A 16,398-nucleotide genomic window follows, 5' to 3' on the forward strand; every position below is an offset into this window, starting at 1 on the left:
TTAGGACTGTGTTGTTTTAATTTTTACTTATTTGTGAATTTTCTCATTTTCCTCCTGTGTTGATTTCTATTCTCATTCCACTATGGTCAGAAAAGGTACTTGATATGGTTTATATCTTCTTGAACTTGTTAATTTTGTTGCCTAACATATGGTGTCTCCAAGAGAATGTTTTAAAGTTCATTTGCTTGAGAAGAATTTATATTCTTTTGCTGTTGGATAAAATGTTCTGCATATATCCGTCAGGTCCATTTGATCTGTAAACAGTGCTTTTTTCATCAACTTTATTTCCATTTTCTGTTTGAGAGTCTGTAGAAGAATAGCTTATAAAAAAAAAATCAGTGGTTCTTTCTACCCACTCAGTGGCCTGAGTAGTGGGAGCTGTAGATCAGTCTTCAGTGGCAAGGTACGCACTCCATTTTTCAGGAGGAACTGCTGAATTGGCACAGAGTCCAGCTGCATACCTCCAGACCATTCTGTGACCTTAGGTGGAGTAAATCCAAGAGCTGGAGCAGTCTATTTACCCAGAAATTTCTCCTTGGTCACAGCCTTTTCAGCTGTAGCATGCTCTTCCTTTTTAGTCCCTTCAGGATCTCTGGAGTAAATAGAGATTAGGTATGACCTCCCATGAGTGTTCATAGGAGATTGTGCTCAGCATGCATAGTACTTCCCAGGCCAGCATCAACCACATCAGACCCATTGAGTGCCTTCTGTTCTTTGTTGCAATAGGATGGCAATATTCATATGGTGCAGAGGAAAGTCTATGTTACAAAAAGTAATGGTAGGCAAGTTAACAACTGTCTGTGAGAGGTTGGTGATCTTATATGGGATCAGTAACCACCAGAAGTCTTGGCTCCTAGAAAGTTAACCTGTATCTGGTTAGTGAAAGTTCCAGGAGTGAAGCAGCCAGCAAGAAGAGTGGCTCCAGTGGTAGCATAAACTTCAGCACAGATCACTGGCCAGTAATCCTGGATGAAATGACACTGATATCAGCTGGGTTTTCAATGGCAACAATGGCACAAACTGCCAGCAGAAGCTTCTCCTAGGTTCTTTTCAGATTTATGATGTGGATGCCATCACTTTTCCTTTTGTACATGTACTGTTCCATTTGGAAGTCAAGGTTAGTTGTCACCTAAGTGCATTCCTTCTGCAGGGTATTTGAGGAAATCTTCCTCTTTCATTTGCAGGACATCAAGGGCTCTGGACATTGTAAATGTATTCCTGTAAGTTATGACAGAACAACACATTATGGGCTCCTCTTTGGGAAACATGGAAAGGCCCATTTAGTCTATAGTATTGTTTGAGTCCAGTTTCCTTATTGATTTCTGTTTGGATTACCTATCCATTGCTGAAAGTGTGCTATTAAAATCCCCTATTATTACTGTATTGCTATGTATTCTTTTTAGTTCTGTATTTGCTTTATATATTTCATTGTTCCAACAATGGTAAATATTTACAACTATAATATTTTCTTGAAGAATTGACTCCTTTATCATTACATAATAACTTTGTCTCTTTTGATCATTTGTAGCTTAAAGTCTATTTTGTCTAACTACCCCAATTCTCTTTTGTTTACCATTTGCATGGAATATCATTTTCCATCCTTTCACTTTCAGCCTGTGTCCTTAAAGTTTAAGTCTCTTGTAGACAGTACATTGTTGGATCTTTTATTTTTTTTAATGTTTATTTTTGAGAGAGACAGAGTGTGGGTGGGGAGGGGGAGGGGGAGAGAGAGAGAAAGAGAGAGAGAGAATCTGAAACAGGGAGAAAGAGGGAGACACAGAATCTGAAATGGGGTTCAAACTTGGGAATGGAGAGATCATGACCTAGGTCGAAGTCAGATGCTTAACCAACTGAGCCACCCAGGTGCCTTTGTTGGATCTTGTTTTTAATCCATTTATATTTAACGTATTTAGTGATCAGTAAGGACTTAGTATTACCATTTTAATTGTTTCCTGTTTTGGTATTTCTTTCTTCCTCTCTTGCTGTTTTCATGACTTCTTGTGGTGCTGCTTTGATTCCTTTATCATAACCTTTTGTATATCTCCTAAAGGTTTTTCCTTCGCGATTACACAAAGGAATAAGGCTTACACAAATTACCTTTGTTATAACATCCTATTTTAAGCTGATAACAACTTCAATAGCATATAGAAACTCTATACTTTGTTCTCCTTCCCTCATACTTTAGGTTATGGATGTTAAAACTGACATTTTAAAATACTGTGTTTCCAATAATAAATTATTATAGTCCTAGTTACCTTTAATATGCTTAGTTTTTAACTTTTAAACTAGAATTGAAAGTGATTTGTGAACCACCATTACAATATTGGAGAATCTGACTGACTATATATATATCATTACTGGTAAGTTTTACTCCTGTTTTTATGTTGCAATTAGCATCTTCTCATTTCAGCTTGAAGAACTCTAGCATTTCTTGTAAGGTCATTCTGATGGTGGTGAAGTTCTTCAGCTTTTGTTTGTTTGGGAAAGTATCTTCATTTCTGAAGATAAACTTTGTTGGGTATAGCATTCGTGGTTGAGAGTCCCCTCACCCCAATGTTTTAAAATGTTTACTTTAAATTTTTGAGAGAGCATGAACAGGGGAGGGGCAGGGAAAGAGGGGGACAGAGGATCCAAGGCAGGTTCTGAGCTGACAGCAGCAAGCCCAATGTGGGGCTCAAACTTATGAATTGTGAAAGCATGACTTGAGCTAAAGTCAGACACTCAACTGATTTGAGCCACCCAGGCACCCCGCCGCTGCCCCCCAATTTTTTTTAAGATTTATTTTTGAGAGAGAGAGCACAAGTGGGGAAGGGGCAGAGATGGAGCAGGACAGAAGATCTGAAGTAGGTTCTGCACTGACAGCAGTGAGCTCAATGCGGGGCTTGAACTCATGAGCTGTTAAGATCATGACCTGAGCTGAAGTCAGATGCTCAATTGACTGAGTCACCCAGGTGTCCGCCTCACCCCAATTTCTAAATGTATTATTCCAATTCTCTTCTGGCCTAATTTTTTTCCGCCAACTCGTACAAGTTTATTTCTAATACTGAGACTTTACGTAGGAATTTACAGAAATAAAAATACACTGTGCTGCTTATTATCCCTTGGCTCCACCCAGACCTTCTCTCCACATTCTCTGCACACAGCTGGGCTAACCTGCAAATAGCCGGGTTGGGTCCTCCTAAGGGAGGCAACAGTAATTCAGTGCCACAGTGCTCTCCTCCATGAGAGTATCTCTTACTGGGCTCTGGTAACACTTGTTTCCATCCTTTGCCCCTTTAGGGCTTAGTATAGTCATAGCTTTTCAGTGATGCTAGTCTCTAGGTGATTCAGTATTCCTTATTTCTGGCCTAGACCACTGTAATAAGTCTACCATTATAGTCTTGTTAGTTGGGGTAGAATTATTTTTCATTAGAGCCATGACTGATACAAATAGGTATCCCTGTATTAACTTGTCAAAAGAAATCATTCTTCCCCCAAATACTGTATAGAACATAAACACTTAGGGGTGCTAGGTGGCTCAGTTGTTTAAGTATCTGACTTCGGTTCAGGTAATGATCTTGCAGTTTGTGAGTTCAAGACCTGTGTTGGGCTCTGTGCTGACAGCTAAGAGCCTGGAGCCTGCTTCAGATTCTGTCTCCTCTCTTTGCCCCTCCCCTGCTCACACTGTCTCTCTCTCTCAAAAATAAATAAATATTAAAAGAAAAGAACATAAATACTTAGAACTAAGTACTTGTCTGTACCACTGGATGCTTCAGCTCTAAGTGACAGACAGCCCTAAGGATAAATAAGAAACTATTATTATCACAGTAATATAAAGTCCTAGACAGGTCCACATGGAGTGTGTAGCTCAATGACGTCACCGTTGAGCCAGGCTTTTCCAATTTTGTCTATTGTTACCTTCTGGCCTGAAAGATTTTTGCTGTGCAATCTGCTGATAGTTTTAAGGGGGCTCTCTCTTCTGTAATGAGTTGCATTTTTTTCTGCTTTTAATCTTTTTTTCCTTACTTTTGACTATTATAATGTATAATGGTGTAGCCCTTTTAAAATTCAACCTATTTGGGGACTTTTGAGTTTCAAATCTGTGTAACCATTCTCTCCCCATGTTTTAGAAGTTTTCAGCCATTATTTCTTTACATTGATTCTTTTCTTTTCCTCAGATTTTCATAATGAAATATTGTTTTGTTTCATGTCTGTAGGCTTTCTTTGGTCTTTTAAAATCTTTTTTCTCCTATGACTACTTTCAAGTATTTCACTGATTCTTTATTCTGCTTGGTTGAGTCTTCTGTTGAAACTCTCTAGTTCTTCAGGACAGTCACTGTTCTTCACCTATAGAATTCTGGTTTGTTTGTTTGCTGTTTCTTTCTTTATGTATTGTTTTTCTAATTTCATTTAGTTGTCTATCTGCATGTTCTTGTGGTTCAGTGAACTGCTTTAAGAGGATTATCCTGAATTCTTTGTCTGACCATTCATAGATCTCCATTTCTTTAGGGTTAGTTATTAGAGCTTTATAGACTCCTTGGTAGTGTTATGTTTACCTCATTCTTTGTAACTCTTATACTTTTGTGTTAGTTTCTGCACACTTGAGGAAGTTGTCTCCTCTTCCAGACTTTATAAACTTTGGCAGAGCAAGTGGGGTTGGTTGTCAAGGTCCCTAGCTGGGCAAGTTCACTGTCTACTTCCTGAGATGGGGGGAGGGTGCTGGCTAGGGCCTGCAATAGGGTGTGTTCCTGGTTGTGCTCTGTGTTTAAGTGGGACTGCTGGCTGTGTTCCATGGTCAGGCATGGCTACTAGTTGTCCTCTATAATCACCTCTGATTGTGTTTGTTTGCAGGCTGTTGCATTGCTGTTTCTTGGACTCTCTGATTGGGTGAGGCTGCAGACTCTCTTTGCAATTCCTCTTGGTTGGATGGGTCCTTAGGCTGTGGTACCAGACAGATGGTGTGGCTGGTTGTACTCTGAACTTTGGCATGGCCACAGACTTGGCTCTACAATCGAATAGGCTGTTGGATAAAGCCACTGATAGGTCCCCAGGTTTGGGGGACCTCTAGATGTATTCTGCAGTTGGGTGGGGCAGGAGGCTGTGCTCTACAGTCAGGCAGGGTCATTGGGCTTTCCAGTCAGGATGGACTGCAGGTTATGTTCTGGAATTAAGTGGCATAACTAGCTAGGATATTTGATGAGGTTGCAGGCTAAATTCAGGAACTGGGTGAGATCACAGACTGGAATCCACAGCTGAGTGAAGTTGTAGGCTGGGCTGTAAGTCTGCCTGGGTTCACTATTTGGGCTTGCTGATCAGATGTGGCTTGAGATTTTCCTAAGGAATTGGTTGGGGCTGCTATATTACTTCCTGGCTTGGTGGGACCATATCATGGGCTCTATAGGAGTGTTTCCCATTGGCTGAAGACCAAGCCAGGCAGAACTGCCAAAGTGAGCTCCCTGGGCAGATGGAGTCTCCGGCTAAGCTCTGCAAATGGGCAGAACCACTGGCTGGTATCTTGGCGAAGGCATCACTGCCAGTAGGTATGTGGTTTGCCAAGATCTTACTGGTTCTATAAGCCCTGGCACCTTTCTTCATGTCTGATTCCTAGTGATCCAGCCCCAATGACTCCTTCAGTGATTCCTGTAAAGGGAGACCCAGTGACCTTATTGGGATGTGTCTTGCAATCCTGGGGATGCTGCCTACCCACCTTGGGCTCTTTTTTTCCTCACTGGAGAACCTGTAGGCTCAGCAGAAAACTCCAGAAAAGGAACTAAGACAGTCTGGGGAAGGGGTGATGTGGTCAAAGGGAAACTGCTCCTCTCAGCTTTCTAATGGGTCCTTTTCTTTCTCTGTGGTCCTTTTCTTTCTCTCTTGTGGTCCAAGGGGGTGGTTCAGTCTCACCTCCGGGTTATGGAATTTTCATAACAGTGTCTTGTCTATGAGTAGTTGCTATTCTGTCTTTCTGTGAGAGGGACTAATGCTGGAAACCACCTATCCTTTCATCTTGTTGATGTCACTCAAAATTACAACTTTAATGTAATTGAAACTACCTATTTCTTCATTTATAAATGTGACCAACAAATCTTAGAGGATCCATGGCTGCTATCAACAGATATTACAAATATTCTCATATTTCACATAGCATATATTTAAAAATAACTTGTTCATATCTACTTTGAAATTATAATAATAAATCTGACACTAGACTTTGATATATGATGCATTAATGAAGTCCACATTTATTACTATTACTATAAATTTAAAAATACTTTGATTGCTTTCTTTTAGCACATTAGGTTTTCACTGTAAAATACTTTATGCATTTAAAAACTTGATTAAGAGGGACTATTGTTTTCACTGAACTGCCAAAGTTGTCCAGTGCACAAAATACATTTTAAAAAACCAGACATAAAAGTTTGAATGCCATTACAATAGCCATTTTAATTGTGAATTACATTACTCAGTAATACTTATCTTCACATTTTTCTACTATTTGGGTTTGAAATAGAACATACTGATTTCAGGCAGTGGATTAATTTTGATTAATACAAGCCAGGAAGGAACCAATGTTAATTAGCTACAGTGCTTTGTGGAAAAATAAAAGGTACTAAAATTTCATGATGAGTTGTTCCGCCCAATGGCTCAGACATCATAAGGGTCTTTGGCTTACTATGACTACACATCCCTTATGCAGAAAGGAATGGCACCTGAAAGCCCTATCTGATTAGAAAAATAAACATGAGAGGGCTCCATAATTAAGTTTTATAAATAGTCTAAATCGGATGCACAAGGTAGAGTGAAATTACTATTAATTGATAGCAAGATTACCAGATAGTGAGGTAGGAAAGATTTACCTCTCAGAAAGCTATCCAACACAATGACAAATCTTTCCCAAGGGCTTAAAGAAAAATGTTGGGGATAAGTTAGAGTACTTACAACATAAATCCTATATTAAATGCCTGAGTGAATGGTTTTACCTTCTTAGAAACAATATACTTGGCTTTCCAGTGATTGAGGATATTGACTTTAGCTCTGAAAATTTCTAAGTCACAAACTGGAGAATATTCAGAAGTAAGCAGTCGGACTGAACATGCCTAAAAATGCTGTTAGAGCAAGAAAACAAAACATATCCTTAAGTGAATTATTAACCATACTAAATTTAAGTAACACGAATGAGAGGTGGAGCTAGAGGAAAGATGGTGTGATCTGGCAGGACCAGGAATCTGTCTCCCTGCCTGCAGAACGATTATGCTAGTAGAATCTTCTGATGTAACTATTTTGAAACTCTAGAGAGTCTACTGAAGAACTGTAACTTTCAGGGGAAAGTTAACTGCAGTTAATTTCAGCTCTTAGCACCATACCAGGTATCCCTTCCCATACCCCTAAATCCGCTGCAGGCAACCACAAATGTGTTCCTGGAGCAGTTTGCATGCACCTTGTAGGTTCAGGGTGGGCAGTAAGGATGCTGTCCTCCAAATACTGGGATCTGTATTTTGATTGCTGATTGCTGGTTTTGATCTCAGAGGTGCAGACACAGAGATGAACAGCCATTGTTGCAAACCCCACCTCTACTGTTATATGCCCCTCCCTCCTCTGGCTGAAGAAACTTCTAGGGGATTTATATGACCAGCATCTTTTTTTCTACCTTCATTTATTTTTCCCTCTCATTTTTTTAAAACCAGATATTTAAGGAATAGGACATTCAAAACCAGCTACTTAGGTATGGAAATTTAGAAAGTCACCATAAATGGCCAGGGAGAAGAGCAGTCTAAGAAAAGACCTAAGAAGACCTTAAATTCATAACTCAAGCTAATCCCTAGCACAGAGAAACCCTACAACAATTTAAAAACAGGTAAAACAGCAAACCCTGAGGGAAAAAAGAGACTGATTTCTAGAGTTGCTACATTATAGGACACAGATATCTAGTCTCCAACAAAAAAAAGTTACAAGGCATAAAAAAAAAAAAAGAACCCAAGAAAGTATTGTCCATTCAAAGGAAAAAATAAAGAGAAATTGTCTCTAAAAAGCTTGGTTGGCAGTTATACTATTATTTTTTATTTTTTTTTTAAAGATTTTTTTTATTTTAATGTTTTATTTATTTCTGAGAGAGAGAGACAGAGACAGAGACAGCATGAGCAGGGGAAGGTCAGAGAGGGAGGAAGACACAGAATCTGAAACAGGTTCCAGGCTCTGAGCTGGCTGTCAACACAGAGCCCGACGCAGGACTCAAACCCACAGACCGCGAGATCATGACCTGAGCCGAAGTCAGACACGTAACTGACTGAGCCACCCAGGCGCCCCTAACAATTATTTTTTAAACATTTTTAATGTTTATTTCTGAGAGAGAGAGAGACAGAGCTTGAGTGGGGGAGGGGCAGGGAGAGAGAGGGAGACACAGAATCTGAAGCAGGCTCGGACAGGCTGTGCTGTCAGCACAGAGCCCAACAGGAGGCTTGAACTCATGAACTGTGAGATCATGACCTGAGCTGAAGTCTGATGCTTAGCCAATTGAGCCACCCAAGCGCCCCTATACTAGACAAAGATGTAAAATAATTGTTTTAAAGATGGTCTAGGAGCTGAAAGAAAACATGCACAAAATCAGGAAAGCAATGTCAAAATGGAATTATCAATAAAGAGACAGAAAACATAAAAAGAAACTAAAAAGAAATTTTGGACCTGAAGTCTAGTTGAAATGAAAAATTCAACAGAGGATTCAAAAGCAGATTTAAGTAGGCAGAAGAATCTATGAATTTGAAATAAGAGTCTGAGGAACAGAAAGAAAACATATTTAAGAAAAGTGACCAGGGCCTAAGGGACCTGTGGACACGTGTGGACACCACCTCCATGAAGTGGAGCAACATATGCTTTGTGGGAGTCTGAGAAGGAAAAGAGAAAGAGAAAGGGGCAGAAACATTTAGAGAAATAATAACTTTAAATTTCCCAAGTTTGATGAAAAAACATTAATATAAACATTCTAAAAGCTCAACAAACCCCAATCAGGATAAAGTCAAAGACTCACGCAGAGGCAAAGTATAATAAAACATTTGAAAGCCAAAGAGTGAATCTTGAAAGCAGCAAGAGAGAAGCAAACCATCCTATACAAGGAATCCCAGTAAGACAATAAGCAGATTTCTCATCAGAAACTTTGGAGGCCAGAAGGAGTTGATAATATTCAAAGCGCTGAAGGAAAAAAGAAAACTGCCAATCAAGAATCTTATATCTGTCAAAATCATCCTTCAATAATGAGGCAGAAAATAAGGCATTTGCAGATAAACCAAAGGTGATAATAAAAGTTCATAACAACTAGACCTCCCTGCAAGAAATGCTAAAGGAAGTCCTTTAGGTTTAAATGAGACCAGATAGTAAATGAAAGTCATATAAAGAATAGAGACTTTTGGTAAAGATAAATATACAGACAAGCATAAAAAGTAGTATTATAATTTTGGGTAATAGCTCTTTTTTGTTTTCTACATGATTTGAGACTAATGCATAAAAAATCCTTATTAATGGTTTTGGAGACACAATATATGATGTAATTTTGTGACAATAAATGGAAGGGATTAGGGATGGAGCTGTATAGAGGCAAGAGCTTTTGTATATTACCGAAGTTAAGCTGACAGAGTGCAATAACATTAGGAAGTTAAATGTAATCCCCGTGGTAACTACAAAGAAATAGCTCTTGAATATGCACAAAAGGAAATGAAAAGGCAATTTAAATGTTTCATTAAAACAAAAAAGATGAATGTGGAAAATGAGGGACAAAAATACTACAAGGCATATAGACAACATACAGCAAAATGAATACAAATAAAAAGAAGTAATTCTTCTTTTTCAGTAATTAAATGTAAATAGATTACACTCTCTAATCGTGAGAGACTGGCAGAATGGTTTAAAAAAAAAAAAAAACTTGATCCAACTCTATGCTATCTACATGAGACTTTAGAGTCAAAGATACAAATTAGTTGACAGTGAAAGGATAGAAAATATATTCTATGCAAACAGTAACCAAAAGAGAGCAGGGATACCTATACTATCAGACAATATAGATTTTAAATAAAAAAAGGTTTGGCACAAAATACATTATATATTAATGAAAGGTTTTAATAGAGCAAGAAGATCTAACAATTGCAAACAATTACACACATAACAGATAAAATATAAGAAGCAAAAGTAGGCAGAATTGAGGGAGGAACATATATTTCTACAATAACAGGGAGATTTCAAAATCTGTCAATAATGGATAGTACAACCAGACACAAATTAGATAAGGAAACAGAGGACTTATATAACAAAATAAACTAACCAGACCTAACAAACAATTATAGAACACTGTACTAAACAGAATACCCATTTGTCCCAAGTGCACATGGGGTATTCTTCAGGAGAGACCAAATGTTAGGATAAAAATTAAGTCTCCATAGATTTAAAAAAGAAAGGTGTTATACGAAGGCTCTTCTATGACCAGAGCAGAATAAAGTAAGAAATCAGTAACAGAAGGAAAATTGAAAAAGTCAACTTTGTGGAAATTAGACAACATTCTCTTAAATGAACAACAGACCAAAGAAGAAATCACAAGGGATATTAGAAGATACTTACAATGAAAAGGAAAAGACAATTCACCAAAATCATGGGATACGATAAAACAGTAGTAGGAGGCAGGGGGGATTCATAGCCAAATAATATAAAAACATTGGGAAAATATGCCAAAGAGCAACTACACCACACTTATTTTGAAAACTTGTATGCATTTTTTCCACTAAAACACAGAATATAAAAACAAATTACTAGTGCGGTTGACTGTTAGAAGCATCACTCAAGCACTCCTTTCTTTGGTAAATCTGTAATTGACATAGATTAACTCAGAGAATGCTTTGAAAATGGATTGTAGGTAATTACTATCATTATGCACCTATAAGAAATGAGGAAAATGAAGAACATAAAGGAGAACTGACTTGCCCAAGGTCACAAAGCCAAACAGGGAAGGGAAGAGGGGAATAAATACCCAAGTAGTAAAGTCAATAAGCCACTTGGCACTGGGCCTCATAATATACTGGGGATCCAAAGTTCCCTATGATCTTTCGAATCAACTATACTGACATGTAATTTGTGAATATAAAGTATATGCAGTTTTTGTACATTTTGATGAACTTATCAAGTATTTATTCAGCTTTGGAAATGCCTTCATAATCTAAATATAGAACATTCCATCATACTAAAACATTCCTTTGTTCCTCTAGGCAAAGGAATGAATCCTTACCTTCCACTCCTAGGCAACCAATGATCTGCTTCCTATCACTCTAGATTAGATGTCTTTTCTTGAATTTCATTAATTGGGATCATAGAGCTCTATGTTCTTGTGCTTGGCTCCTTTTCCCAGTCTAATCTCATTGAGATTTATCAATGTTGATACATCCATTAGTTCTTTGTATTGCTGAGTGCTATTCCACTGTAAGGTAATATCACTGTTTATACATTTATCTGTTGATGGACATTTTGGTTCTAATTTGGGGCTATTATGCATAAAAGTTCCATGAACATCTAATAAAATTCTTTAAAAAACTATTAAAAGAATTTTTGGTATAGTTCTTTATGTTTCTTTGGGGGCAAATACCTAGAACTAAAACTGCTGGTTGTAGGTGTAATATGGTTAACTTTATAAGGAACTATCAAAGGGAGTTGCAATGCTATCACATTATAATTTTAATTTGCACTTTCTTGATTACTGAAGCTTTGAACATCTTCTAGTATTTATTAGCTATCTATATATCTTCTTTTGTGAAGTGTCTGTTTTAATCTGTTTTGCCCATTTTATATAGGTTGTTTGTATTTTTATTGCATTATAAAAATTCTTTTTTATTACTAATATTCTTTACATATCATGGATGCAAGCCGTTTATCATATATAATTGTCAGATCTATTTGAGACATTTTCTCATAATCTGTTTTTTCCATTTTCATAATAAAATCTTGAAAAGCACTTTAAATTTTCATAAACTCCAACTTCTCTTTTTTGCTTTGCTGTTTCATACTTTTTGTTACATCCTAAAAATCTGTCTCAAAGTAAAATTATTTTTTCTCTGTTTTCTAATGAATTTTATAGTTAGCTACTTTGTTTAGGTCTATGTTTCATTTTTAGTAAGTATTTTATTATAATGTAGACACCAAGGTACATTTAAAATACATGAATATCCAGGTAATTTCTCACCATTTTTGAAAACAGTTATCCTTTTCCCATCAAATTGTGCTGGAACATTTATCAAAAATCCACTGACAACTTTCAGTTTTAGCTCAGATAAGTAGAGAGCAGGAAAGAGCACTGCTTCCATCCATAAAACAAGAAAACAGCGAGGCAGAATTTAACAAGTTTTCTTGAAAGCATCAGACATCTGAGATTTCAGGGCAAAAAAACTAACCCAGAGTCTGGAGAGCTAGGTGCCTGCAGGAAGAAGGAAGCAAGGGCTCAAGCAGTTGCTCAACCAGGCCAGAGAATGCTAAATGCCATACAGAACAACTCTAATAGAAAAGCTAGACAACATTCAAGATCAGATAGGTGATTTTAGCAGAAAGTTTAATAAAATTTAAGTGCTAAAAATAAAAAACATAGTATCATAAGTAAAGAATGCCTTCAAGGGCTCCTCAGTATACTTAACATTTCTGAGAAAACAATCAGTGACAATGAAGATGTGTGTGCGCGCGCACGTGTGTGAATGCTTAGATGTATGTTTTAAATGTATTGGTGACCCTGAAACAATACAAAAGTACACAGAAAACACCGTTTGGCTTCTTTGAAAAGAGACTGTTTAGTAACAATGGCCTTTCCTATATGCACGTAGTATGGGATTCTGACTTTTCAGATACTTCCCGTAAAAGGTTTATTTGTTATTAATCTATACGTGGCAAAATGTAGCTGATGTCAGAATAGTTAGTGAGCAAGGGGTACATAATTCTACTACAATGATGTAGAGTTCCAGTACACATATTAACTAATACCTGGTTGGTAAGTGGCATGCACGTAGGCAAACCCACACAAAGAATAGAGAACTCAGAAAATATTCACATACATTCAATGCTGTTCAGTTTAAGCAATTTATTTCTTATTCTTTAAAAGCTTATTATTCTTCTGAATGTGTATCACCACTTATGTTTCAGTAATGTCTTAATAATACATATAACAGTCTCATAGAACAATGTCTAAGTAAACACTATTACTTACCTTTCACAAATTGATAGATATTCCCCTTGTAACACATTCTGAGAGAGATTAAAGTTTGATGACTTGTTGAAAACTTTCATAGATTTACAATTCAATTATCAGATATTTAATGAGAAACCATTTTTTGGTAAAGGATTTCCTATATATGTTGAAATGTTAGATTTTGTCCACTGATATTTACCTGACTGATGAAGAGTTGTAGATAAAAATTATGATCATTCAGGATGTTGTCAGGTTTCTGAAACATGTTGAGTTCAGATATCCACAGAAATCATATCCATAGGCTTTATTAATCAAAGGTTGGTGAATATATGTTAGTATTAAGTATACCCAAACCTGTAGCTCAGCAGAGGACAAATTTATTTCCTTGCCGCAAAAAGTCTGTGTACATGGAGGAGAAAACTCCATTCCAGTCACTCTTTACCCTGTTTCCTTCTCCCATCTTCAGTGTATGAGCCCCATGGTTTCACTGAGGGCAATCTCCACTCCATTCTGATAGGGGACAGGAGAAAATATTGAAAATTTGAGGGATGTATTCAATGAGACTTGTCTATGACCCCCATATTCCACTAGCCACAGATTACTAATATGACCCCATCTGGATGACACTAGTTGAGAAATTTAGACTAGGTGTGGCATGAGGGAGAGAGGAAATGTTTTCTGTGTGTGTGTGTGAACAATTAATAGTCATTACAGGATGTGGGGATTACTTCTGTGTAAGTCAAATTGAAGGCTGATTTATAGTAGGATTCCCCACATCATTTTTTGCTGTGCTGATTAGATCTCTAGCCTCTATGTATTTTCTGTTGTACCAAGAAAGCTTATTACATTCTTGGGTTTCTCATTGTATCACTTCTCTAATGATGAGGAAGTTTTGATTACTGATACAAAGTTTTCACATTTTTATTACATTCCCAGAGCTTTTCTGAAGTGTGATTTTTCTGAGGATTGAGTACAGAGTATTTTTCACATTCATTATCTTTGCATTTTCTTTGCTGGCTCTGTTCTCTGATCCATAATAAGGACTGTACTGTGGACGAAAGACTGCCCATAGAAAATATACTCCAAGAATTTCTGTCCTGTGTTTAGTTCTCTGGTGTTTGTGAAGGTTGGTATCTTCCAGAGGAACTTGCAAGTGTTTACTGTATTCACAGGATTCTCTCTTGTATTGTGAGATTTGATTTCTGGCTTGAAGTTTTCCCATATTCTTTACATTCATATGTTTAACTCCCTGTGTGGGCTTTCTGATGTTCTCTAAGGCTTGATTTCTGGCTGAAAGTTTTCCCACATTTATCACATTTATAGGGTTTCTCCCCTGTGTGAGTTCTCTGATGTACTCTGAGGTTTGACTTCTGGCTGAAAGCTTCTCCACAGTGATTACAATTATAGGGTTTCTCTCCTGTGTGAGTTCTCTGATGTTTCCTTAGGACTGACTTCTCACTGAAAGCTTTTCCACATTCATTACATTCATAGGGTTTCTCCCCTGTGTGAGTTCTCTGATGTCCTCTGAGATTTGATTTCTGCCTGAAAGTTTTTCCACACTCATCACATTTATAGGGTTTCTCCCCAGTGTGAGTTCTGTGATGCACTCTGAGGTTTGATTTCTGGCTGAAAGCTTCCCCACAATGATTGCATTTATAGGGTTTCTCCCCTGTATGAATTCTATGATGTCCTCTGAGTTGTGATTTCTGACCGAAAGCTTTCCCACATTGACTGCATTTATAGGGCTTCTCTCCTGTGTGAGTTCTATGATGTTTTCTTAGACCTGACTTCAGTTTGAAAGCCTTCCCACATTCATCACATTTATATGGTCTTTCCCCTGTGTGAGTTCTCCGATGATTCCTTAGGCCTGACATGTGGCTGAAAGATTTTCCACATTCATTACATTCAAAAGGTTTCTCCCCTGTGTGAGTTCTCTGATGTACTATGAGGATTGACTTATAGTTGAAACATTTCCCACATTCATTACATTCATAGGGTTTCTCCCCTGTGTGAGTTCTCTGATGTATTCTTAGGCCTGACTTTGCACTGAAAGCCTTTTCACAACCATCACATTTATATGGTTTCTCTCCTGTGTGAGTTCTTTGATGTTTTCTTAGGCGTGACTTCTCACTGAAAGCTTTCCCACATGCATGACATTCATAGGGTTTCTCCCCTGTGTGACTTGCTAGAGACTGAATCAAAAATGAATTCACAGAACAGGATTTTCCACATTCATTACATTCATATGGTTTCTCTGTTGTAGGAGTTCTCTGATGTATGTTGAAAGTTGACTGGCAAACTAATGTCTCTGTACATGTGTCATAATCAGAGGATCTATCTGTTGTATGAGTTCTCTGATGCACTGGGAGGGCTGAATTATGGTTGAAATTCTTTCCATATTCAAAGGGTTTCACTCCTTTGGGAATTTTCTGATGTTCTCTAATTTGTGATTTTTGGCTGAAAGATTTCCCTTCTTTGTCAGTTCTTTGAGTGACTCTACTGAAATTATTTCTGTTTTCAGTACATTCATATTCATTAAACTCATAAAGGCTCTTCTCTAGGTTACTGCTATGGGAGACCATAAAGTTTGATCTTTCACATTGTTTTCCCCCAAATTTATTCAATTTATAAGATTTCACTTTTGGGTGGGTACTGTTAGATGTAATGAGGGCAGTCTTTTCAAGGAAAGCTTTTCCACATTCATTGTATTCAGAAGTTTGCTGCAAAGTCTGAATTGTCTGATGATGAATAACTTTCTCTTTATGACTTAAGGCTTTCATGTTTTTACTATAAACAAATGATTTCTCTCCAGTATTAGTTCTTCCCTCTTTAATACCGAGGAGCCATTTCTCACATATATTAAGCTCATGAGCCTTCTTTCTTGAATATTGACAATGCGGAGCCACTGAGCTGAGATGTAGGTAAGTAGGTCCTGTAGTGTCAAGTTTATACGGCATTGTTTTTGGAGGTAAATAGTTTATGTCAGAATTATATGGTTTTCCTGAAATCTTTTCCTCTGTAGTCAATGATTTGTTGGTGAATAAAACTTGCCACAGATATTTGCCTTGGTTTTCTAGGCTCTTCTCTGAGAGTTGATTAGGTTGGGATTCTTCTAAAAATGAGAAAATTAAAAATACTTTATGATAGTTAACACACGTCTTATGGAATAGGACTTAAAGATACATTCCCTATTATGTATTTGACTCCTTGGTTTCTGGCTCAGT

General features: G+C 37.4%; 1 protein-coding gene across 1 annotated transcript in view; it reads right to left on the bottom strand.

The window, feature by feature from the left end:
* Positions 1–14,322: 14,322 nt before the first annotated feature.
* Positions 14,323–16,398, bottom strand: part of ZNF782 (zinc finger protein 782) — a 49,348-nt gene continuing 47,272 nt past the window's right edge. Inside the window, exon 5 of the mRNA XM_077749543.1 lies at positions 14,323–16,286. Coding sequence (XP_077605669.1) covers positions 14,416–16,286 — 1,871 coding nt within the window. The 3' untranslated portion in view covers positions 14,323–14,415. The remainder of the gene's footprint in view (positions 16,287–16,398) is intronic.

This window comes from Crocuta crocuta, unplaced genomic scaffold (assembly GCF_008692635.1).
Source record: "Crocuta crocuta isolate KB4526 unplaced genomic scaffold, BGI_CrCroc_1.0 scaffold99, whole genome shotgun sequence".
NCBI classification, from domain to species: domain Eukaryota; kingdom Metazoa; phylum Chordata; class Mammalia; order Carnivora; family Hyaenidae; genus Crocuta; species Crocuta crocuta.